This window comes from Megascapheus bottae, chromosome 17 (assembly GCF_031878675.1).
Source record: "Megascapheus bottae isolate mThoBot1 chromosome 17, mThoBot2.hap1, whole genome shotgun sequence".
Classification (NCBI taxonomy): domain Eukaryota; kingdom Metazoa; phylum Chordata; class Mammalia; order Rodentia; family Geomyidae; genus Megascapheus; species Megascapheus bottae.
The window spans coordinates 5,351,808-5,376,069 of NC_143525.1; the positions used below are offsets into that span (position 1 = coordinate 5,351,808).

General features: G+C 39.9%; 1 protein-coding gene across 25 annotated transcripts in view; it reads right to left on the reverse strand.

Annotated features, from left to right (window-relative positions):
• Positions 1-24,262, reverse strand: part of Ncor1 (nuclear receptor corepressor 1) — a 129,965-nt gene that overhangs the window by 16,598 nt on the left and 89,105 nt on the right. For 23 of the 25 annotated variants that reach the window (XM_090349473.1, XM_090349494.1, XM_090349490.1 and 20 more), the window contains 14 exons: positions 22,777-22,894; positions 22,578-22,679; positions 22,046-22,146; positions 19,821-19,989; positions 17,430-17,570; positions 14,206-14,289; positions 13,041-13,294; positions 12,024-12,384; positions 7,850-8,077; positions 4,375-4,581; positions 3,796-3,945; positions 3,136-3,276; positions 2,142-2,307; positions 1,458-1,951 (listed from right to left, as the gene is read on the reverse strand). In XM_090349473.1, the coding sequence (XP_090205599.1) occupies positions 1,458-1,951; positions 2,142-2,307; positions 3,136-3,276; positions 3,796-3,945; positions 4,375-4,581; positions 7,850-8,077; positions 12,024-12,384; positions 13,041-13,294; positions 14,206-14,289; positions 17,430-17,570; positions 19,821-19,989; positions 22,046-22,146; positions 22,578-22,679; positions 22,777-22,894 (2,716 nt within the window). The remainder of the gene's footprint in view (positions 1-1,457; positions 1,952-2,141; positions 2,308-3,135; positions 3,277-3,795; positions 3,946-4,374; positions 4,582-7,849; positions 8,078-12,023; positions 12,385-13,040; positions 13,295-14,205; positions 14,290-17,429; positions 17,571-19,820; positions 19,990-22,045; positions 22,147-22,577; positions 22,680-22,776; positions 22,895-24,262) is intronic. The other 2 variants (XM_090349496.1, XM_090349495.1) reach the window with 1 other exon arrangement.

Genomic DNA, 24,262 nt, shown 5'->3' on the forward strand with positions numbered 1-24,262 from the left:
AGAGCAAGATGATTGAATACACACATTTAATCTCATAACTAGGCAGCCTGGGTACATTTTATAAACAAAGTAGAGTCATGAGTCATATGTACTTATGATGCTCCAACAACATGCTATTCACATCTTCATACAGCTCCGGTGTGGTAAAGAGCCTGCCTAGCAAGCTTAAGGCCCTGAATTCAAACCCTAGTACCTATGTTGCTAGATTTTTACTGCCAAACTAACCAAACACTTCAGCAATGTGATTGATAGATATGTATCCAAATAAACTACAATTAGATAAGTGGGTATTTGGAGAATTGCATGTAACCAGGTGCTGCTGGCTTACATGGTTGAGATCTAAAGGTAGCACTTTGAAGCCAGTCTGGAAAGAAAATTCAATGAAACTCTTATCTTCACTACCATAAAATAGCACTATGAGTTGAGAATAAGTCCCAATACTGACAAAAATAACTCAAATATACCTGCACACTACATTCTGACAAACAATCTTTTTTCTTTTTCATCATCATCAAGGCCACTAGTTTTCTCAATGGAGATAACCGAACAATGACCTCATGACTGAATTACTTCAAATATTAGCAACTACTTATTTTCTCCTTGTTTTTTCTAGAAATCCTTATAGAACTTAAGACCATGTTAAGATGAAATGTTCTAATTTTATTGCAGATTTGTGAATTTGTACTTGCCATACAGGTATCACAATAACTAACCAAACTGAATCAAAATCAAATTTTCAAGGAAGGTACAAATACCAATCTATCTTTAATAAGAATCTCACCTTTTTTTTTTTTTTTTTGGCCAATCCTGGGGCTTGAGCTCAGGGACTGGGCACTGTCCGTGAGTTTCTTTTGCTCACAGCTAGCACTCTACCACTTGAGCTACACCACCACTTCTGGCCTTTTCTGTGTGTGTGATCCCGAGGAATTGAACCCAGGGCTTTATGCATGCCAGGCAAGCACTCCATCAGTAGGCCACGCTCCCCGTCACGGGTCTCACTTTTAAATACCTCTATCTTAGGGGAAAGACCTAAGAAGCTTTGAAGGATTAACCTGCTTAGGTCTTGGGCATAGAACTCACAGCCTGAGCATTATCCTTGAGCTCTTTTGCTCAAAGCTAGTGCTCTACAACTTTGAACCAAGCTTTACTTCTGGTTTTCTGGTGGTTAATTTGAGATGAAGTCTCAACACACTTTCCTGCTGACTTCTGAGTCAGAGATCCTCAGCTCTCAGCCTTCTGAGCAGCTAGGATTACAGGTGTGAGCAACTAGTGCTCAGCTGGAAACAGGGAATACAAAAAAAGAAAGTAGAAGATACATTTTCACACTACCCATAAAGGTTTTCTCTTACATTGTCAAGCATTCGGATTTTCTATACCATGTAGTTATGCTTTACCTAAAGAATAAAGTAATTCTTTACTCAGATATCACATTGTAAAACTCGGATTGAGATACATACAGCTACTAGAAGAGTCTGAACTTTGAGAGCCACGTTCCCTTGCATCCTTGTCCGAGGCAATTTGCCGGGTGATGATCACGTCTATGAAGTTAGCTGCAGTAATGGTAGTCTTCCCTCGGGTCCTTAGCTCTTCCTCATATCTGGATTTTGGAGGAGGCCCTTTGTCTTTCCCAGCCTCAGAGTACACTACTGAGGCGTGAGGCTGGGGCTTGCCACTTGGAAAGGCTGAAGCAGTGTACAGACACTGACCAGATCTCTTCTCCACCTCCAGGGTTTTCTGCTCTAGCTGCTGCTGTTCACTAACTGCTGCTGACCTGCTTCTCAAATTTTCTTCTAACCTGGCAGCTTCATGCTTACTCTCTTTTGTTTTGGAAACATCCATCTGGGGTGCAGAAGCTGCAGCATCCACAAGAGCAGCCAGGGCATCCGCAGCAGTGTTGTAACGGGAAGCTGGCAGGCCTTGACTTATTGAGGGGCCTCCAGCAGGCAGTGGCCTGTAAATAAACCATACCACAGTTCTGTGAAGGAGAGAACACTTACTGATGGAATCGGGGAAATGTGGTAGGAAGACAGAAGGAAAAATTGCAAAAATTTAAAAATGACCTGCACATCGTAACTACGTAAAACTATTACACTTTAGAGAGATAGTTATTTGCTCGGTTAAAATACACATGAGAAACTGACATGATCCGTAGCTGAGCAGTTGGATCCAGAGGAGTGATTACACTGGTTCCATTGGTTCCCTGGAAAACGCTGGGTCTTTGCTGTAACACGGTCTCCTGAGTTCTCACTGAAGGAGAAGGGGAGCGGACATATCCATGACTGCCCGGTCGGCCTGGCTGTTCTGTGCCTGCAAGGTCAAAGAAACAAAAGGAAGGAAAGAGAAACCATAATAAGCTCAAGAGAAGCAGTTGTATTTGTGAGTTACCAATTTCCTAGTATTCCTAAATACAAAAGGAAAGTGAGACATGAAACTTAATATCCTAATTTCTGGCCTTTCTAAATTCATCCCACTAGAAACTTGAAACAAATGACTATCATCACCACTTCCACTTTTGTGATGAGCTGTTATATAGATTCCAGAGCGTCAATAGCAGCACCTACAGTAAAATACTCATGTAAGTTATTATCCTTCAGATGTTTCCTCAAACTCTCGTGTATTCATGATTTCCAGATTCAAAGTAGGTACAACTTTTCAAGCATCATAATGAAAGTAGACTGTGGATACAGTAGGGTTTGGAGCTGTTTACTTGACCACAGTTCTTCCAGCTTTACTTCTTTACTGTCCTTCACAGGTAACTGTTTCTGTCAGCAAGTTTTCACCTGTGAAATGAAACAGGCTGCTTCCATGTCCTGAGACATTTTTGTTCACTTAATCCTCCTGTATTGCTTTCTCTTATTCTGTGCCCTCACTCTAACTTTCTACCTTGTTCTTAGCCCTCCTAAAAGCAAGCAGTTTTTTGCATGCACTTACGTTGCTGAGACCAAATTAAAATGATCCCTTTGTCAGAGAAAGTTTATCTATCTCAACTTCTACAACACTTTCATCTTATTTTCACCTGAGACCTGCAATGACTTTCAAACATAGAAATGGTGTCTGCTTTCAAGGCATTCAGCACAGAATTTCACCAGATTACCAAGACCTGTCAACAGGTAGAAGTAGACCCTTCTCACTTACTTGGCCGAAGGTAAAGATCAGAAGAAGTTGCTATCCGTTCCCGCTCCCTTTCTCGCTCCTTCTCCCTTTCCCGCTCTCGCTCCCGTTCCCGTTCCCGTTCCCTCTCAGCACTCGCAGCTGCTGCAAGGTGTGTTGGGTGTCCTGTAAAACACAACTTAATGATCAAAATTTCTGAACATCAGACTGAATACATTATTTTTGTGGTGCCAGTCCTGGAGCTACACCTAAGGGCCTGGGCACTGTCCCTGAGCTTTTGTGCTCAAGGCTCGTACTCCACCATGTACTAATGCTCCCTTTCCTGGTTTTTTGCCGGTTAACTGGAGCTTGAGTTCAATGGACTTCCCTTCCTGTCCTTTGAACTACAATCCTCTGATCTCAACCTTCTGAGTAGCTAAGGTTACAGATATGAGCCACCACCACTTAGCTTGAACTTTTAAATCGAAATTGGGAATATAGAAGGTTTTACTGAAGAGTCCTAGATAAAAACTAGATGACAACATAAGTTTTCAGGGTATTTCTAGAGTAGCTAGTAACAAAAGACACCTAGGAACTATTGGTAAGATTATTGAAAAAGACTGCCTTAAACACCTTAGAAGGTAGGGCCTCAAACACTTGAGCACACTGGTCTTAATAGAGAAGAGAGGAACTATAGCATCTTACCTGGAGACATAGAAGCAGAGTTGTACGGCCTGGGGGGGAAAGTAATCTGGGTACCAGGAATATAAGTAATTCTATCCATGGGAGGAGTGCTTGTTCCCCCTGGATGAGGCACTAAAATTGTTGGAGGCATATTGGTCAGGTCAATGATTCCTATCCAAAAGACAAATACAGTTTGTGTTTAGCCTTACTGTAAAGGTTCAGAACTACACATGGTTTTTGGATTTTGTCTATCTTATTAATCCAAAATAATTTAATCACAATATAAATGAAAATGTTTAAACTATCATTACTCTCTAAAACCTTTAAAAGGAGTAAGATTATTAAATTCTGTATTCGATACCACTCACCTCAAGGTATAGAGAGATTTACTGGAGAGAATGCCTTTCAAATACTTTTCATGAGGATTTGACTTATTTCAATGTTCATCAAAACTTCTAATAAATTACTCCATTTGCTTTTAAGAGCCAAAGTCTCCCAAGAAGGGTACAGATTTCTTTGTTATCTTTCCAGCATTCACTGAACAAATATTATGAGGCAGACATAATGAAGTTTTAAAAATCTGAATGTAAAGACACACACCTCTTGGTGGGTACGGGAGACCCAGGGGCTGCTCGCGTGGGGAGAGTCCTCTGGCTACATCAGGGCGCAAGTTCACTTGCATCTGTTGTGAGGTAATGTAATCATTTAAGATTGTCTGTCTTGTGTTCTCCATAGCATAAAGCTGGTACTGACTGGGATAGCCGGGGGTTGGTGAAAGCTGTCTCTGAAACAGGTAAGCAGCAGCAGCTGAGTGAGAGAAGAGGAGAAAGGCATTGAGTTTTGACCTGGATAAAATGTGTTTGCTAAACACCACCCACAATGAGAGGAAAAACATCAGCTGACACAGTGCACAGCTGGTACCAGAGAATATGCTGGATTCATTTTAGGCCTTGGTACATCAATAACATGATTTTGTGTTTTTCAATCCTTTGGTTTGAACTCAGAACCTTGTGCTTACTAGAATGTTACTCTCCTATTTGAACCAGCCTCCAGGTCCTGATTTTTGCTAAGTCCTAATATTTGTGAGATATGTCTTTAGTTTTTTTTTTGCCAGGGCAGATCTTCTGCCCTCAGATTTTGAAATAGCTAGGACTTCAAGTGTAAGCTACCAGTGCCCAGCAATGAATTTTAACTCACTATAATGCTTCACATATAATGGGAAAGAAGAATAGCAGCTGAAAATTCCACAAGTACTTTCACTTTTAAACTTTATTATGCTTTCACTGGGAGTATCCAAGAACTATGCTTGAAAATAAAATTATTGTTTAGTACACATTATCACTACATTCAAATGGAAATACATGTGGAAACACTTTATGAAGTAGCAATTTTACTTTCTTAATAGTAAGAATAATTAGTCTACAAGTATTTATTAGTTTATAAGCACATCTTTGGAACAGAAAGCACCCATTTTTTTTTTTTAATCATGGGCCAGATGATGTGTTTCAGGCAGTACTGAAGTCATCCAATACCTGTTACAGCTACTCAGCTCGGTCACTGTAGCACAAGAAGAAGCCACAGGAAAGTATAATATATGTCATGTCTGAACTTTAAAAAAAATTTCTTTGTTAGTGCTGGATCTTGAACTTTAGCAGGAAAGTACTTTACCATTTGATCCACGACCCTCATTCTCCTTTACTTTTTTTTTTTTTGGCCAGTCCTGGGCCTTGAGCTCAGGGCCTGAGCACTGTCCTTGGACTTTCTCAAGGCTAGAACTCTATCACTTGAGCCACAGCACCACTTCTGGCTTTTTTCTATGCATTTGGTACCGAGGAATTGAACCCGGGTCTTCGTGCATGCTAGGCAAGCACTCTACCACTAGGCCAAACTCCCAGCCCATCCTCCTTTACTTCTTAGGGTCTTTTTTAGTCTCAGGGACTTTTGTGCCTAGGTGGGCTTTGAACCTTGATCCTCAGATCTCAGCCTCTTGAGTAGCTAGAATTACAGGTGTAAACCACGCGCCCAGCTTACCTTAAGTATTTTCTATGCACATCTCCTTACTAAAGTTACCACTGAAATGTGTTTTTGGTACATGTATATTCAAGTCAGGTGAAGTCTGTTAGCTGATTGTCCACCTCAGTCGGGGAAAGAGAGTCTCCTAAGTATGTGTGCTTTCCCCTGATGATGGGGTTGTGTCTGAATAAATCCACGGTATTTCAAAGTATCAGAAGCTGAGAATGCATTTATGCACCAATGCTAATGAATCCTAGCTTAGCAACATGGCAACTTAGCAAACTGTGGCTCACTGCTGCCACCTAGCAACAAGGCAGAAGACAATACCCACATGTTAGTAGCTCTGGAAAAGACCCAAATACATAATTTGAGATATAGTTTCTACTAAATGCCTATTACTTCCATTGCTAAAGCTGAAAAACTGTATACCACTGCTAAAGTGGATAAAGTATATGTAGAACAAAACAATTAGTTTGTAACAGCTAAACTAGGTTTGGGAACCAGTGACAAATGACCTGACTGAAGTTTTCAACATACTGTTTTCTACAAAAATTTTGCTCATATGAAATGTAAATACTTTTTAGAATCCATAGCTTTTAAAATATTTTAATGGAAAATACTTCCCTAACAACCAAGATAAGCACAACTTCAATTTAAATATAATTTTAACTTAGAGCATGCAATACATTACTAATTTAGGCCAGAAAAGAGGCTGAGTGTACACACATATAGCTGGCAGCAGCAAAGAGCAAGGACCAGGTCCTGGAGGACAGGGAAACCAATTCCTGCAGGAGATGCAGAGCTCAACAGAGCTCAGCTTCTCCTATTGTGTAAAATAGGGCTCATCATACTGATTACTTATTTGACATTAGTACATGCACACTAGTGGCACCTACCAGAAACCAATGTCAGTGATATACACTCACAAGTTTCTTCTAGCTGTGCTTATTACTAAATTACGTTGCTCACACCAATAATCCTAGCTAAGATCTAAGGATTATGGTTCAAAAAAGTCTGAGAGACTCTTATCTCCAATAAACCACTAAGAAAAAGCAACAAGTAGCCAGAGCAGTAGTGGCTCACGCCTGTAATCCTAGCTACACACAGGAAGCTGAGATCTGAGGATCAAGGTTCAACGGCACTGAAGGACCTGAGACTCTTATGTCCATCTAACCTCCAGAAAATGGGAAGTGGGGCTTGGCTCAAGGGTAGGGCAGTAGCCTTGAGCTGAAGAGCTCAAGGACAGTGCCCAGTCCCAGGTGTAGGGTGGTAGCCTTGAGTTGAAGAGTTCAGGGACAATGCCCAGTCCAAGCTTAAACCTCATGTCCCACAAACACACAAAAAGAAAAAGCTGCAAATGGGTGGCTCAAGTGGTAGGTAAAGTGATAGCCTTGAGTACAAAATGGTTCGGGGGCAGTGGCCAGGCCCTGAGCTCAAGCTCCAGGACTGGCTAAATAAACAAAATAATCTGGAAAATAGTAAGAATCAAATGTTATTTCTTTGAAAGCTAAGTTGGATACTTTGGATAGACTCAATAAAGAAAGTAAATCAGACACAACTTGAAAGGATTAGGAAAAAAATTCACAAGTCCTTATTTGGATTATTTATAATTATCTTAAAATTAAACAGCCATGCCTGAAAATTTTAGCTTTTTTTGTGTTAAGAAGACAATGTGAGGTTTAGCCACCAAACAGCCTAAAAATGGCTATAGCCTTCAATCAATAGAAAGTCTATGTTATAAATTAACATATAGTATTCAATGTGTTTGTCATTTAAAAGAAACTCTTCATATTAACTCATTTCTTTTTCCAATGAGCTTCACCAACTATCACCTGATCCATCTTTCCAGATACCTATTATTTTTAGTTCTTTAAAGGATGATAGCTTTATTATTGCTTCCTTAGGATGATGGCAACATGGGGTACAGCTTATAAACATTCACTGAGTTGTGCATTAATGATTTGAACAATTATCTTCACACTGTACCAAAAAAGAAAGCTTAAAAAGTCATACATGTACACCAATTCTTTCCTGTGGGATCATCACTCCATGTCCTGCTTACCAGGATCAAGAGCTCTATGGAAGGGAATGGCTGGATCCAAGTGGGTGGGAAGGTGACTGCGGTACACCTCCCCGGCAGCACTGCCTCTGTGATGGGGATCAAAGGGACTGTGGCTCACAACAGGATCCACTCCGGGTACCGGGGACTTGGCTGGTATGCTTTCCCTTTGTGTTGGGGTCAGTGTTGACTTCCTTTCATGATTAGTAGACTTGTTAGAAGAAATTGTAACTGGGGGGAAAAAAAGAACAATGCCACAAATTTTAATTTGCAAAGCATATCCTTATTTATCCCATTTGTCATTCATTCACATGCAGAATATATTCATACAATATTTTGATCTTCTGTTTCCCCCAATATCCAATCCAATAAAATATGCAAATGTGAAAACAAGTGAGACACTTGAAGACTACTGCCTTCAGAACTTACCATTAGTACTGTACCATCTTACGTTAAGATTATGTTAATGAAGTGAAACACTCCTAGAAAGGATTGTGATCTATGAACATTCCTACATCAATAGGATTTTCTTTTCTGCATCCTTAACATTCTAAAATCTTTTGACTTCATGATATGGCAGATCTCAAATTCACGTCTTGCTAGAAGAGTGGCTCAAGTGATTTATTTCTGCTTGGTAAGTAAGTATAAGGCCCTAAATTCAAATCTCTGATTTAAAATAATCCATCACCAAACTTCTGTGTTACCAAGCTCTTTGCTACCTGCTAATCATGAAAATTTGTTTTTGTTTTCCTGTGCTCTACTCTTAATACAGCGAATTTCTTATTACCTGACCAACACCCATTCTTTTCCTTATTCTAGGGTAGGGGAGCATGGCTTAGTAGTAGAGAGCTTGCCTAGCATGCAGGAAGCCCTGGGTTCAATTCCTCAGGACCATATATACAGAAAAAGCACTATGGCTCAAGTGGTAGAGCTCTAGCCTTGAGAAAGCTCAAGGGCAGTGGCCAGGCCCTGAGTGGGTGTGGGTGTGGGTGGGGGTGAGGGGCCTCACACCTGTAAACCTAACTATTCAAGAGGCTGAGATCTGAAGATCAAGGTTCAAAGCCAGCCCCAGGCAGTAAAGAATGAGAACCTTATCTCCAATTAACCTCTAGAAAACAGGAAGTGGAGCTGTGGCTCCAGGGATAGGGAGGTAGCCTTGAGCTGAACACCTCAGAGACAACACCCAGGACCAGGGGTACGGCAGTAGCCTTGAGCTGAAGAGCTCAGAGACAGTGCCCAGGCCCAGAGTTCAAGCTCCATGATGGAAGGAAGGAAGGGGAAAGGGGAGGGAAGGGGAGGGGAGGGGGAAGAGAAAGGGGGGGAAGAAAAGAAAGGAAGGAAGGAAGGAAGGAAGGAAGGAAGGAAGGAAGGAAGGAAGGAAGGAAGGAAGGGAGGGAGGGAGGGAGGGAGGGAGGGAGGGAGGGAGGGAGGGAGGGAGGGAGGGAGTTTGGCCTAGTGGTTGTGTGCCTGCCTACCTTGCACGAAGACCCGGGTTCAATTCCTTGGTACCACATACATAGCAAAAAGCCGAAAATGGTGCTGAGGCTCAAGTGGTAGAGCTCTAGACTTAAGAAAGTGTAAGGACAGTACTCAGGTCCTGAGCTTAAGTCCAGGACTGGCAAAAAAAAAAAAAAAAAAAAAAAAAAAAAAAAAAAAGAGAGAGAGAGAGAGAGAGAGAGAGAGAGAGAGAGAGAGAGAGAGAGAGAGCGAGAGAGAGAGAGAGAGAGAGCGAGAGCGAGAGCCAGGAGTTGTGCTGTGGCTCGTGTAGTGTTGCCCAGGCCCTGAGTTTAAGCCCCAAGACTGGCATGAATGAATGAATGTGCTTCTAATGGCCTTTGACCACACAGTTAAAATGTACCCTTCTCGCTTTGATGATGATGTGGTTGCCAGCAGCATGAGGTTATGGTGATAATAAGAATGAAAATTTATTGGGTCCTTAGAGTACACAAGAGTTTTGAGTTTGACACACACACACACACACACACACACACACACACACACACACACTTTAAGCCCACTGTCTCACTACAGTAGCCCAGAATGGCCTTGAACTCATAGCCCTCCAGTTTCAGCCTCCCAAGTGCTGAGACTATAGATAGATATGTACCATCACACCTGGTTAGTGAACGAGCTGAGTTAACTTTCACAACAATCCAGGCAGGTTTTAGTATTTAATAGATGAAAAAACTAGGACACAAAAAAGTAATTTGTCTAAGTTTTAACACAGTAAGAACCTTTACTCAGGCTTCATCAGTGTTGTTTTAGACTGTAAACTTTAAAGCACACCTCACCACACCACACACCACTTCTGAAGAAACAATGGCTAAAACTGACTTTAAAAACATCTTACATGAGCCAGGTGCCAGAGACTTATGCCTATAATCCTAGCTTTTCAGGGAGGCAAAGAGCTGAGGAACATATTTTCAAGGCTGCCCAGGTACAAAAGTCTTCCCAGCTCTATCTCTAACTAATTAGCAAAAATCCAGTGTGAGGGCAAGGGAACTAAAGAGAAACTTATCAGAAGAAGAGATTAAAATAGCAGAAAAGCATATGAGAAAATGTTCATCATCTATGGTCATAAAGGAAATGCAAATAAAAACAACCCTAAGATACCACCTTACCCCAACAAGAATGGCCAAGATTCTGAACTCAGACAATGACAGATGCTGGCGGGGTTGTGGAGAAAAAGGAACCCTACTACACTGCTGGAGGGAATGCAAACTAGTTCAGCCACTCTGGAAAGCAGTGTGTGTGAAGGTTTGTTAAAAAACTGAAAATAGACCTTCCCTACGATCCCGCCATACCACTTCTGGGCATCTATCTTGAACATCATGACCCAAGATATTACAAGGACACCTACTCAGCTATGTTCATCTCTGCACTATTCACAATAGCCAGGCGATGGAAACAATGCAGATGCCTTACTGCAGATGAATGGATACAGAAAATGTGGTATTTATACACAATGGACTTCTACATAGCCAACAGACAAGATAAAATAATGGCATTTGCAGGGAAGTGGATGAATCTAGAGCAAATCATGTTGGGTGAGACAAGTCAAGACCTAAGGATCAAAAGGCGCATGGTATCCTTAAGATGTGGCTATTAAATCCAAAGAGTAGAAGAGCAAGGACTCAATAACTGCATACCCAAAGCTACAGACATGGTAATGGAAATACAAACATAACTATATAGACATAAAAACCTATGACTCTATAGACATAATGTTTTATTTCATAAATTAATATATTTCTATGACATACAAACCCTTAGCCTAATTGTGATTAAATTCTAAATACTAAGTCCCAGTGATTGTAAATAGAGATTCCCTCCTTGAACATTTGTATGTTAAACTTGTCATTTAAAATATGATGTAAAAATCAACGTTAATAAATTCTTTTAAAAAATATACAAATGCAGAAGCAGCACACTAAAAAAAAAAAAATCCAATGTGAGACTAGGATGCAGCTCAGTGGCTAAGTGTTTGCCTAGCAAGTACAACATCTTGAGTTTGATCCCCAATACCAAACCCCACCACACATCCCCCCCTCACAAAAAAAAAATCCACATACACACACACACAAAATAAACCCAGTGTGGAGGCATGGTTCAAATGGTTCTGCTCAAGCCTTAAGGAAGCAGCCAAGCAAGAGTATGAGGCCATTAGTTCAGACCAGCTCGAAATAACTCAAAAACAAAAACATCATCATACAACCAGGCCCTGGTGGCTCACACCTGTAATCCTAGCTACTCAAAAGGCTAGGATCTGAGGATCGAGGTTTAAAGCCAGTCTGGACAGGCAGTCTGTGAGACTCTTATCTCCTAATGAAGTATAAAAAAAACAAAAGTGATACAGAAGCTCAAATGCTAGCCTTGAGCAAAAGGAACCTAGGCCCAGAGTTCAAGCCCCCAAGACTGACAAAAACAAAACAAAAAATTTTACATAATGTGGGCTGAAAATGCACTCAAAATATATACATACTTTATAGACATTTACAGACTTTACCATCTCTACATTTGACATAGTATTGTGTACACTGGTAGCTTCCATGTCCCTAATGCACAAAGTACCGATTTTAAAACACTCTGAAGCTAGCAATGCATTTCCTATTTGCCAGAAGTAACAAAGTGCAGGGAAAAAAAAAAAAATTTAAATCAGGCAACAAAAGTAACATACCATCCGAGGCTCTGTGCATCATGGGTGAACCTCTGGAGATGGTGCTTTGATAACTCACAGGAGTCCTGCGAGCACTGGAGTCATCATAAATCCCTGGGCTCAGCTGTGCTTTGGGAGCTTCATGAAGTGTAGACCTGAGAACGGAGGGGCCAGAGCTCACCACAGACATGTGTCGGGATCGCACTGGCTCACCTGCTTTTGCATCGTCATATTTTCCCCGTTCTACTACTTTTATGTTCTCTGGTACAATTTCCAGTGGAGGCATTCCCCTGGGTAGTTTGCTAGGCCCCGTGATCAAGGATTTGACATTGTGTTTGATGGCAGATTGACCTGAGTTGCTGTCGAACTTCACTGGTGTACCCTAAAGGAAAAGAAAAAAGAAAAACAAACAAACAAGCAATATAGGTGGCCACACATTCTAGATGTTATGGACGTTATATCTTGAGTATACATCTAGCAAATGGCAGCTTACAGTTGGCTGTGGTAACCTTTATGTCTCCACTGACATCTCCATTTCAACCCAGAGATTTTGATAAGTTACCACATGACACAATGTAAGCCAATTATAAGGAAAACTGATGAAGTGGAGTATATACAACTGCCAAACGTACTTCCAATCAGCCTGACATAAAAAGAAAAAAAATCATAGCTGGGGCTGGGAGTTCGGCCTAGTGGTTAAAGTGCTTGCCTAGCATGCATGAAGACCCGGGCTCAATTCCTCGGTACCACATACATAGAAAAAAGCCAGAAGTGGTGCTGAGGCTCAAGTGGTAGAGCTCTAGCCTTGAGAAAGGTCAAGGACAGTGCTCAGGCCCTGAGCCCAGGACTGGCAAAAAGAAAAAGAAAAGAAAAGAAAATGCAGCTATTAAGTCATGTTGTTTTTTTGGTTTTTTTTTTTTTTAACAGTACTGTAAGAGTCTTGCATTTGCTAGGCAGGTTCTCTACCACTCCCCGTGCTCTACATGTTAAAAATGTTTTCTAAATGTAAATCTAAAATTAGACTTTCGATCTAGCTACCTGGGAAATAGAACCTTCGATTATTGGCCTTGTACTCTGGACTTCTGGAGTTTTTCGGCTTTCCTGAGATAAAACATCTTGTCGTGGAATTTCATGAATAGAACGCCCCATTTCTTTGATGGTAGTGATGCCATCATATGGTTTTCCTTTGGTAATGGCACCTTCAAATGCTCGGATGGGAGGACTTTCTCTTTTAATTTGTTTGGGATATTTAAGGCCATCTTCATAGCTTTCAGGTGTTGCTCTAGGTGTGCCTTCAAAAGAAATGCATGCATATTAAAACAATGCTGATGACTATACAAAAATGTATTTGAGTATTAACCACAATGAAAGTACAGTTAAAGGATAGGAGTGAGGCCTCGTAGTAGTGCTTGCCTAGCATGCATGAAGCGTTGGGTTCGATTCCTTGGTATCACATACACACACACAAAAAAGCCAAAGTGGTGCTGTGGCTCAACTGGTAGAGTGCTAGCCTTGAGGGAAGCCCAAGGACAATACTGAGTTCAAGGCCTAGTAATGGCAAAAAAAAAAAAAAAAAAAAAAAGGACAGATAAAAATGATTATTATATTCTAGTTATATTTCATAGTAAGTTTTAAAAATTAATGCCTTGACATCTTGCAGTTTCTAATCAATTCTCAGAAAAGAGAATCAAATAAGTATTCCTGTTATTTTTTTTTTGTCGGTTGTGGGGCTTAAACTCTGGGCCTGGGCGCTGTCCCTGAGCTCTTCAGCTCAAGGCTACTGCTCTACCATTTGAGTCACAGTGCCACTTGCCGTTTTCTGGTGGTTAATTGGAGATAAGAGATGCATGGACTTCCATGCCAGGCCTGGCTCTGAACCGTGATTCTCAGATCTCAGCCTCCTGAGGAGCTGGGATTACAGGTAAGAGCTACAGGCACCAGACTCCTCAGTTTTTAGGGTTATCCAAAATCATCTCAGTCAAACAATGGCTGTTACATAGTAAAATGTCTCCGTATCATACTAAAAGATTATGCAAATACCTTCCAATAAACTATGTAGCTTAAGAGACAGAAGAGTTATAATTAAAATAGTACTTAATATTCAGTGTATGTCAAGAGGAAAATGACCTTCAAAAATATATGGCAAACTGCTTCATAAGTGAGGTAGTAATAAATAAAAAGGCAAAATAAGCAAAAACGTTACCTTGCATAATGGAGCCAGACAATACAGTTCTTTCTTTGAGGTCAGAATGAGGGCTCCCCCTGGGTAATGCTCGACATATCAGCCCTTTCAGAATATGGGAAAAAAATCAATTTTTGGACATAATGTTTATATCAGTAACATATATTGAATATTGTCTGTAAAGTAACCATTTTTTGGCAAATGCTTCGTAGAGGAAGAAATTGTGTGGTAAGTTTCGTAATTACCAATAGCAATACAACGGACCAAAACAAAAATCAAAAACATCTATGTGACATCATATCAAATGTTCTTGGTAATGCTTAGTACAGTGACTCACACCTGTAATCCTAGCTACTCAGGAGGCAGAACTCAAGAATATCATGTATGAAGGCCAGCCAAAGCAGAACCATTCAAGAGACTCCATTCTAATCAATGAACAGCTGGTTGTGAAGCACAGACCTATTATCTCAGCTATTAGGAGAAGTAGAAGCATTGTAGTCCAGGACAACTTAGGCAAAAAGTAACAAAAGCAGAGAGGGCCACATGAGTGGTCCAGTACCTCCAAAACAAGAATAAAATATTCTTTCCTAAATATAAAATGATCACCGAAGATAGCAAGTTATAGGTTGAAAGAGAAAGAGCTAAAGGGCCTGGCTTCTGTGGTAGAATATTTGCCTAACATGCTATGCTGGAGGCCTAAGGCCCAATCCTAAGCGCAGGGAGAAAAATATAAAAACAAAAATATTTTCAAAGCTAAATCTAAACTCTCCATGTTCTTTAATCAAGAGCAAAAAACTTATGAGGTTGGAAATTATGACTAAACTGTGAAATATCCGTGAGAAAAAGAGATGCTATAAAATATGGAGATCACAAAAAATAGAAAAAAATGAAACAAAAATTTTCATGCAAGATTTATATATAACCTCTGACAAAGTTTCATATTACATTACTAATAAATATGAATCACAGGTTGGAAATAACCAAACACGTTTACCCTAAAGGAAAGTAAATGAGTCATTTTTGTTGTTGTTGTTGTTTATTGGGTCATGGGGCTTGAACTTAGCCTGGTCACTGTCCTTGAGCTCTTCAGCTCAAGGCTACCACCCTACCTCTGGGCCTGGGCTTTGTCCTTCCCTACCCTTGAGCCAAGCCCCACTTCCCTGTTTTCTAACGGTTAACTGGAGGTAAGAGTCTCAGGTCCTTTTGTGGCCAGGCTGGCTTTAAACCTTGATCCTCAGAACTCAGCCTTCTGAGGAGCTAGGATTACAAGTGTGAGTCACCTCGCCCAGCAAAATTACCTTTTTTTCTTTTTTTTTTTTTTTTTTTGGCCAGTTCTAGGGCTTGAACTCAGGGTCTGAGTGCTGTCCTTGTGTTTTCTCAAGGCTAGAGCTCTACCACTTGAGCCATAGTACCCTTTCCAGCTTTTTTTCTATGTATGTGGTACTGAGGAATCGAACCCGGGTCTTCATGCATGCTAGGCAAACACTCTACCACTAGGCCAAACTCCCGGCCCAATAAGTTACTTCTTTTAAACAGAGGATAGAAGTGAGTGGAAGCAGGAGTAGGACCTACTTCTCTAACGCAGAGAATTCCATACCTAGGCAGTGATGGCTCACACAAGTAATCTTAACTACACAGGAGGCTAAGATCTGAGGATAACAGCTCAAAGTCAGTCCAATCCAGGCAGAAAAGTGAGTCTCTCATTCTCTCTCCCTCTCTTTGTTCTGATCCTGAGGTTTGGACTCGGGCCTGGCGTGTCCTTGAGCTTCTTCATTCAAGGCTAGTGTCTGACTACTTGAAACACATCCCCAGTCTTGGGTCTTTGGTGGTTAACTGGAAATAAAAGTCTCCAGACAAGGCTGGCTTCTGAACAAGATCCTCAGATCCCAGCCTCCTGAGTAACTAGTTAGGCATGAATAACTTTATCCAGCTAGTCTGTAGGGCTCTTACCTTCAATTAACCACCAAAAGGCCAGAAGTTGGCACTATAGCTCCAATGCTATGACAGCCTTGAGTGAAAATGCCATGCTAAAGGTAAAGGCCCTGAGTTAAATACCAAGTACTGACACACAAAAAAATCTACAAACTATTTTGTTTTTAAAATTTCACCTACATCAAAAATAGTTAAGGTGAAGCTAGGGGTGCCTCACCCCTGTAATCCTAGCTACTCTGGAGGCTGAGATCTGAGGATCAAGGTTAAAAGCCAGCCCAGCCAAGGCCACAAAAGGACCTGAGACTCGTATCTTCAATTAGTCTCTAGAAAACGGGAAGCGGGGCTTGACTCAAGGGAAGGGCAGTATCCTTGAGCTGAAGAGCTCAGGGATAGTGCCGAGGTTAAGCCCGAGGACCCACAAGAAAAAAAAAAAAAAAGTTGAGGTGAGTAAGATTTAAAGAAGGTTCATCATTAATAAAATAAACCAGTAGTGATCATTTATTGAGTGAAGCACAGAGAAATCTACCAAGAAAGGTGTTCATTTTTTTTCCCTCCCTTCTCCCTTTCCCAATTTTGTCTGATCTATCCACTATACCTCACTTCATCTGCCTCACAATTTAAAAAACAAGTCTTCAAAACAAACTTCACATTAAAAAACTCAGAGGACTGGTAGGGTGGCTAACTGATAGAGTGCATGTCTAGCATGTATGAAGCCATGGGTTCTATCCCTCAGTACCACATAAACAGAAAAGGCCGGAAGTGGCGATGTGGCTCAGGCGGTAGAGTGCTAGCCTTTAACAAAAGAAATTCAGGGACAGTGTTCAAGCCCCAGGACTAGCAAAAAAAAAAAGTCACAGAAACAAGAGATAATCTACAAAAGGTATAAGAATCCAAATATGAGCATTGACACCTACGTTATAATTATAATCAAGTTTTACTTTCTGCCACCTGATTTGTACATTTTAAATCTTAAAATAAATTTCAGACAGAAATGATGGAGATACAACATAACAACCCAGCAATGCAAAATGGCCATACAAAATTGACTATGTGGGTCGAGAGTGTGGCCTAGTGGTAGAATGCTTGGCTGGCATGCACAAAACATGCTTGTTTCCTTAGTTTGATTCCCCAATACCACATATACCAGAAAAGCTAGAAATGGTGCTGTGGCTCAAGTAGTAGAGCACTAGCCTTGACCAGAGAGAGGCTCAGGGCCAGTGCCCAGGCCCTGAGGTCAAGCCCAGGACTCGTAAAAAAACAAAAACAAAAAAAACTGATTGTACCTATGTAGTGTTTTGGCAATAATACTTTACCCTCTAATGGTGCTGATACAGGAGACTCCCTCAATGACATCCCTTGTTTTATATTTCCTTCCACTGAATCATAGCTTCTTTTTAAACTGATCTCATGAGCGGTTCTTGGACTCCTAGTACCTTCTCGGGCATTCTTAATATCTGCAGAATATAAAAACAAGTATTACTCTGATGGAAACCAAGGCCTACAAAGTACAATACAGCATCATAATTTCTCAATCTACCTTATAAAGTATTACATATCGCAACCTACAATATGATTCTATATAGATATTTACAAAAATGTTTTTGTTCAAATTAGGTAAGACTGCCTAGAAAAAGTAACATGTAAGCTGAAATCTGAAGGATATGTTAGAATTGCTTAGGTCAAAAGTAAACACAGCAAATTGCAATGCCTATGTGCACTGATCATATAACATTTATAGAAATGAACTCCAGGAAACGGATAAACAAAGTAAAAACGGGGGAAAAAGTAGTCTAGGCAGAAGAGATAGTGAGTACAAAGACCTCAAAGGAAGACAGAATATGTTACCTTACAAGAACTTCATCATACAGCCACAGTAGTTAGGGGGTCAGGAGCTTAACCTAGTGGTAGAGTGCTCACCTCGCATGCACAAAGCCCTGGGTTAGATTTCTTGGTACCACATATCACACCGAAAGTGGAGCTATGGCTCAAGTGGCAGAGAACTAGCCTTGAGCAAAAATGTCCTTGTCTTCCTTTCCAAGGACAGTGCCCAGGCCCTGAATTCAGGCCCCAGGACTGGCAAAAAGAAAAAAAAGGAGTTTTAGGAAGTAGGATGTAGGGAAGGAAATACAGGCAGTGTGAGGAGGGAAATTGGAAAATAATCTGAAGGGTAAGACAGAAGCAGAACACACAGAAATAACAAAGCTTGGGGCGGGAGTTTGGCCTAGTGGTAGAGTGCTTGCCTAGCATATACAAAGACCTGTTCAATTCCTCGGTACCCCACATACACAGCAAAAAGCCAGAAGTGGTGCTGAGGCTCAAGTGGTAGAGCTCTAACCTTGAGAAAGTCCAAGGACAGTGCTCAGGCCTTGAGCTAAAGCCCAGGACTGGCCAAAAAAAAAAAAAAGAAAAGAAATAACAAAGCTTAGGAAATGTGCTTACAATTATCTTAAAGGCAACGGAAAGTCAAGTAGGAAGCAACAAGAAGTACAACTGTGAATTAGTTGTGCTGTCAGAGTTGTGCAAGCAAAAAATGGAGAAACAGTAAATACATGGATTCTACAGATCTTAGGAAACTAAATAGAAGCAACTGAGTGATTTAATGGGGCATGGGCACGGTGGCTCACACTTGTAATCCTAGCTACTCAGGTGTCTGATACGGAAGGATCAAGGTTCAAAGCCAGCCCTGGGCACTGAGACTATTATCTCCAATTAACAACTAGAAACTGGAAGTGGTGCTTGGCTCAAGGGTAGGGCACTAGCCTTGAGCTGAAGAGCTCAGGGACAGTGCCTAGGTTAAGAGTTCAAGCCCCACGATCAACCAAAAAAAAAGGGGAGGGGAAGAATATGTGCAGATATATCTATGTGGCCTGAGAAATATAATTAATCTTTTTTGCTTCAAATATACATGATATTCTCTCTCTCTCTCGCTCTTTCTTAAGAGGGAAGGAAATAAGAAAGGTATGATGCACTTTGCAGCATCAGATACTGCATATTGTATATGCTTTACTTCTCTGTATCTGAAGAAAAAGATAATGCATAGCTAATAATAAATCCAAGATTACAAAGATGGCTGCAAACAAAAACACAAGCTCAATCTCTTGAAAATATGTACATCACATTTGATTCATTCTCATACAATACTACAAGGAAAACAAAGCTTAAGAAAGTACTCAAAGAGCTGGGCGCAGTGACTCACACCTGTAATCCTAGCTACTCAGGAGGCTGAGATCTGAAGGTCATGGTTCAAAGACAGCCTGGGCACTAAAGGCCGTGAGACTCTTATCTCCAGTTACCACCAGAAAACCTGAAATGGCACTGTGGCTCAAGAGGTGGGGCGGTAGCCCTCAGCTGAAAAGCTCAGGGACAGCGCTCAGGCCAGAGTTCAGGCCCCATGACTCACAAAAGAAGAGGAGGAGGAAGAGGAGGAGGAAGAGGAAGAGGAAGAAGAGGAAGTAGCACTCAAAGATAAGGTTTAGATAGACAGTTATAAACATTTAAGGTTTACCGAGATTTTTAATTCAATATTCTTTCCAGGGTAATCAAATTTTGTAATCTGCAAGTCATGATATAGAATCCAAATAAAAGTGATTCCATGGAAATTCAGCAAAGGTCAATTGATTCATTCACAAGAAGACTGAGCAAACTATAGCTTGTTTTCCAGTTATACATATGAAGACTGGCATTAGCAAATATACAACACTTACTATCATATGATAAGATATGTCCACTCTTGCCTTCATAAATAACATGGCCTTTGGATGTAGCTTCCTCTCTGCCTTTCTCAGGACTGCTCTCTTCTATGGGCATCCTGGAAATTGACCCCTTCACCAAAGCCTCAGTTGGTATGCCAGTCTGGGATCCAACTGGGGTCCCCTGCCATCAAATCAAACACACATCAGTATAGCTGGAATACACAGGCACTTTGAAATTTAACTTATCATATCCTGAGCCAGAACAATCATTATCTTCAAAAAACACAAGAGCAAATGAGAAGAAATAAGGCACTAAGTTTTTATAAATACAAAGAAATCCTCTACTCTCCTCCTTGAATCCAGTCATAGAAAACCAAATGAGGTTGAGTCTGCTTTGTTCCCTAACTTAAATTCAAATCTCGAAAGACGGATTTAATGCTCAGAAAATACATCTAAAGTCATGAATACATACCAATCTTTTTTGCAAAATTTCTTACAAATATGAGAAATTATAAATTGTTTTAAATTTAGCCTACAACATTCAAACTATGATATCAAATTGCTAGATGAGCTAGGCCTTTGGTTAATAAGAAAATTCAACTACTTTTTGTTTTTATGATATTGACTCCGTTTAGGTCACAGACTCAATTTTCAGACATTAGTCCTCTTCAGGGTTTGCAATGGCCACATTTCTGTTTATGTGTGCTTTAAGCAAAGACTTCAGCCTTTTAAGGAAACTCTTGTGGAACCTACCATGTAGAAGTAAGCTGGGCTGAAATGATGAGTAGAGGCCCAGACCTGGATAGGCCTGGATGTAAGATCTCTAACTCCAGTGAGCATGATCTCAAATCACATGTTCACAGCAATTATTTAACTCATTTAGGAATGATGTAAGTAACACCTGGACATCCTTAACACCCATTTCAGAAGTGTCCATGTCACATAGAAAACCAGACTTTAAAATAAACCTGTAAAACATAGCCTCATTTAACCCTGTTCTTAGTTTTCTGCCCAAAGTTGGATACTTAGAGAGGTAAGAAAAAATATGAAGACAAAAAGCCACTTTACTTTCCTTCTGTCCATAGTAACGTCTTTAGTTGGCTCTGAAAGTGGAAACACAGTCTTTGGCCAAATACAGAAGAAAAGATTTTTAAAAGAGACTAGATAACTACGTCAAATCTTAGAGAACAATCAGTAGGTAATCTTGTTAAAATGGGGATTTTAACTTATATTCATAAAGTCTGGAGTCAAGACTACATTCTGAATTTCCCCATCAAACTCCCAAATGATACTAATTCTTTGATATACAGATCACACTCATTTGCAAGACCTACACAGAATTCACAGACGGCTCAAGCAAACAAATAAGCTGGCACCCACCCCTAGGGGTTTTGCTTTCAGTAAATCTTCAGACCATACTTTTGAGAACCACTGTCATAGCAAAAAGGAGCAAGATAAGAAGTGGCAAAAAAAAAAAAAAAAAAGTCATTATGCCAAAACATAGCACATTTCCACACCTACAAAATTAAAGAAGATATGTAGCCAAGTACCAGTGGTTCATGTCTATAACCTTGAGGTTTGAAATCAGCATGACAGACAAATCCCTGAGACTTTTCAATTAACCAGCAAAAAGCCAGAACTAGAGACATGCTTCAAGTGGTACAGTATCAACTATGAGCAAAAAGCAAGAGCACTGGGCCAGGAGTTTTAAGTCCTGGTACAGTACACAAGCAAGGATATGGAATATATTGTTTTCAAATTCATTTTAACATCTGAGGAAAATATTTTTCATTTGGCCCAAATTGAATATACTTAACCTTTTGTCACATCACCTCAATCCTCATTCAGCATATATTCTAACAAGGTAGCTCACAAGAGATTATAGACCAGCTTTTCACAAGTACAAAAGCAAGCCTGTATTTAATAATTTTTTCTTAACTTCTATTTCACCTGAACATAATAAAAGCCTTGACAAGAGAACAGAGCTGCATCGATTGCAGCATATTTCTTCTGCCAGAATGAAAAAAGAATCCCAGTACAGAAAATTTAGCTTGTAGTTAAAATGATTGTTTTGCAAATAGTTTGTCAATTGTGGTTTCTTACCACTGAAACACACTTCTATAACCAGAACAATGAACTAAAAAAGTAATATTGCTAGAATAGTCAAACCTTTAGGCTTAAAAGATTTTAATTTTTTTCTTAACTAATATTATTTTAGAGATAATTAACTAATTAACCTGAGTGATAGAGCCCCTTAGGGACTGGATATTCTCCACTGAAATTTTGCTGGTTGGAGTTCCCCGAGTTATACTTCCTTCTTGGATGGCTCCTGTGGTACCTGAGTAAAAATAAAATCATTAATCAATTATACCTCTCATCTTTGCCCCCCTTCAAAAAGAATACAGACCCTATCCAGTAAAAGAAGAAAGAGGGGGAAATAGTAGTAAAGAAAAAAAATTTGTTTTATTAAGCAAATGTCTAAAGTCCTATTGAAATATTGAACTGTATGCATCTTTTAGATGCTGGAGATGGAAGCTGGGACTTTGCCACTATTAGACAAGCACTCTACCAATGAGCTACTCAACTGGACAAATTTAAAAGGCTTAAAATCATTTTTCCATGAAAAGAGAACCTAAATTTAGAAATTAAAGCCTATCGTTTGAAAGCCATATATCCATACAAACATCTGCACACAGAGAGATATACACATATATATCTATGTAAGTTTGGTGGTGGATAAAGCTCAACAACATATGTGTACAGTTTTACCTCTGACCACACCTTCATGTTGGGCCCTGACCAATAAACCCTCAGGTTGCGAGTTCTGGCTTCGTGGAGAAAATTCTTCCTGTTTGATATAGGGCAAAGCAGCTGTGGACAAAAGCAAGGGAAATATGAAGGATCAAGTACTGAATTACTATTGCAATACCACAAACGCAGATGCATTTGACCATGCTAACTCACTGACCTGGTTTGGTAGAGTCCTGCTGCCGTGGCAGTCCGAGAGAGATAGAGCCCACTGAGGGTTTAGCTGTTTCTTGATATGAAGTCTGATTATGAGAAGTCAGGTAAGTGCCTGGTGTTCCCTAAAAAACCATTTTTAAATATTAAGTACTGTGTTTTCGGTATATCAAGTTAAAAAGCCAATATTCGCATTTGTTAAGAAAAAAAAAATAGGCCATCAGTGTAGCCTAGTGGTATTGTGTTCACCTAGCATGCATGAAGGAAGCCCTGGGTTTGATTCCTTGGTATCACATACTCAGAAAAAGCCAGAAGTGGTGCTGTGGCTCAGATGGCAGAGTACTAGCCTTGAGCAAAAAGTGTCCAAGGACAGCGCCACAGGACTGGCAAAAAAAAAAAAAAAAAATGCCACCCCACCCAAATTTGAGTATTTTTTTTTTTGGGGGGGGGGGGCAGTCCTGGAACTTGAACTTAGGGCCTGAGCTCTGTCCTTGGGCTATCACAAGGCTAAAGCTCTACCACTTGAGACATAGCACCATTTCCAGCTTTTTGGTATTGAGGAATCATACCCCGGTCTTCGTGCACGCAAGGCAAGCACTTTACTGGTAGGCCAAACTCCCAGCCCAAGAATGATTGTTTTTAAAGCCAAAAAATGTGCAGCACAGATTACTTGCATTAAGAATTACAGGATGGTCTTTTATGATCTTGCAGATTTCTCAGCAAAAAGAACTAAATGTAGGAAAAAATACAGACTTCCACAAATATTAATACTTCTCAAGTAAAAACAAGTCACAAATAGAGAAGTTACAATGCAAATATCTAGAAAAGAATTTTCAACCATAACAAGAAGATTCAATGAAAATAGAAAATCAGACAATAAATTTAAGTATTCCTATATGAAATGCTTAGAACCAAAAGGATTTCAGTTTTTGGATTTTTGTAAATAGTTGAGTATTTACATATTACCTAATAAAGTATCTTAGACATGGTACTCAATTATAAATATGAAATTCATTTGTTTCATATATACCTTACATACATAGCCTGAAAAAACTTATTCAATATTTTGAGTCCATTTGCATTTTGAGTGAAATCTGTTATATGAGGTCAGGTATAGTATTCTCCACTTGTAAAGACACAATGATGCTCAAAGCATTTTTTATTTTGAAGGAATTCTGATACTCAGATTATAGGTGTTCAAATACTAGTCAGAATGTCCATAGTAGAATGATCAACAGAGACATGAAAAAATGCTTACCATAATTTGCTGTAAATAAAAAAACAAGTACAATAAAATATTACTATAAATCGACTAAGTATATCTAAAATATAAGAATAGCAAGTAGAAAAATGGATTTACTAGAAGTCTTGGTCTATATGCTGCTACTGATGGTATAAAACTATAGGACAACTCTGGAACACTGTACAGTAAAACATACATATACATAGCAATTCCACATTTAGAAAATTATACTAGTGAAATGAAACATCCT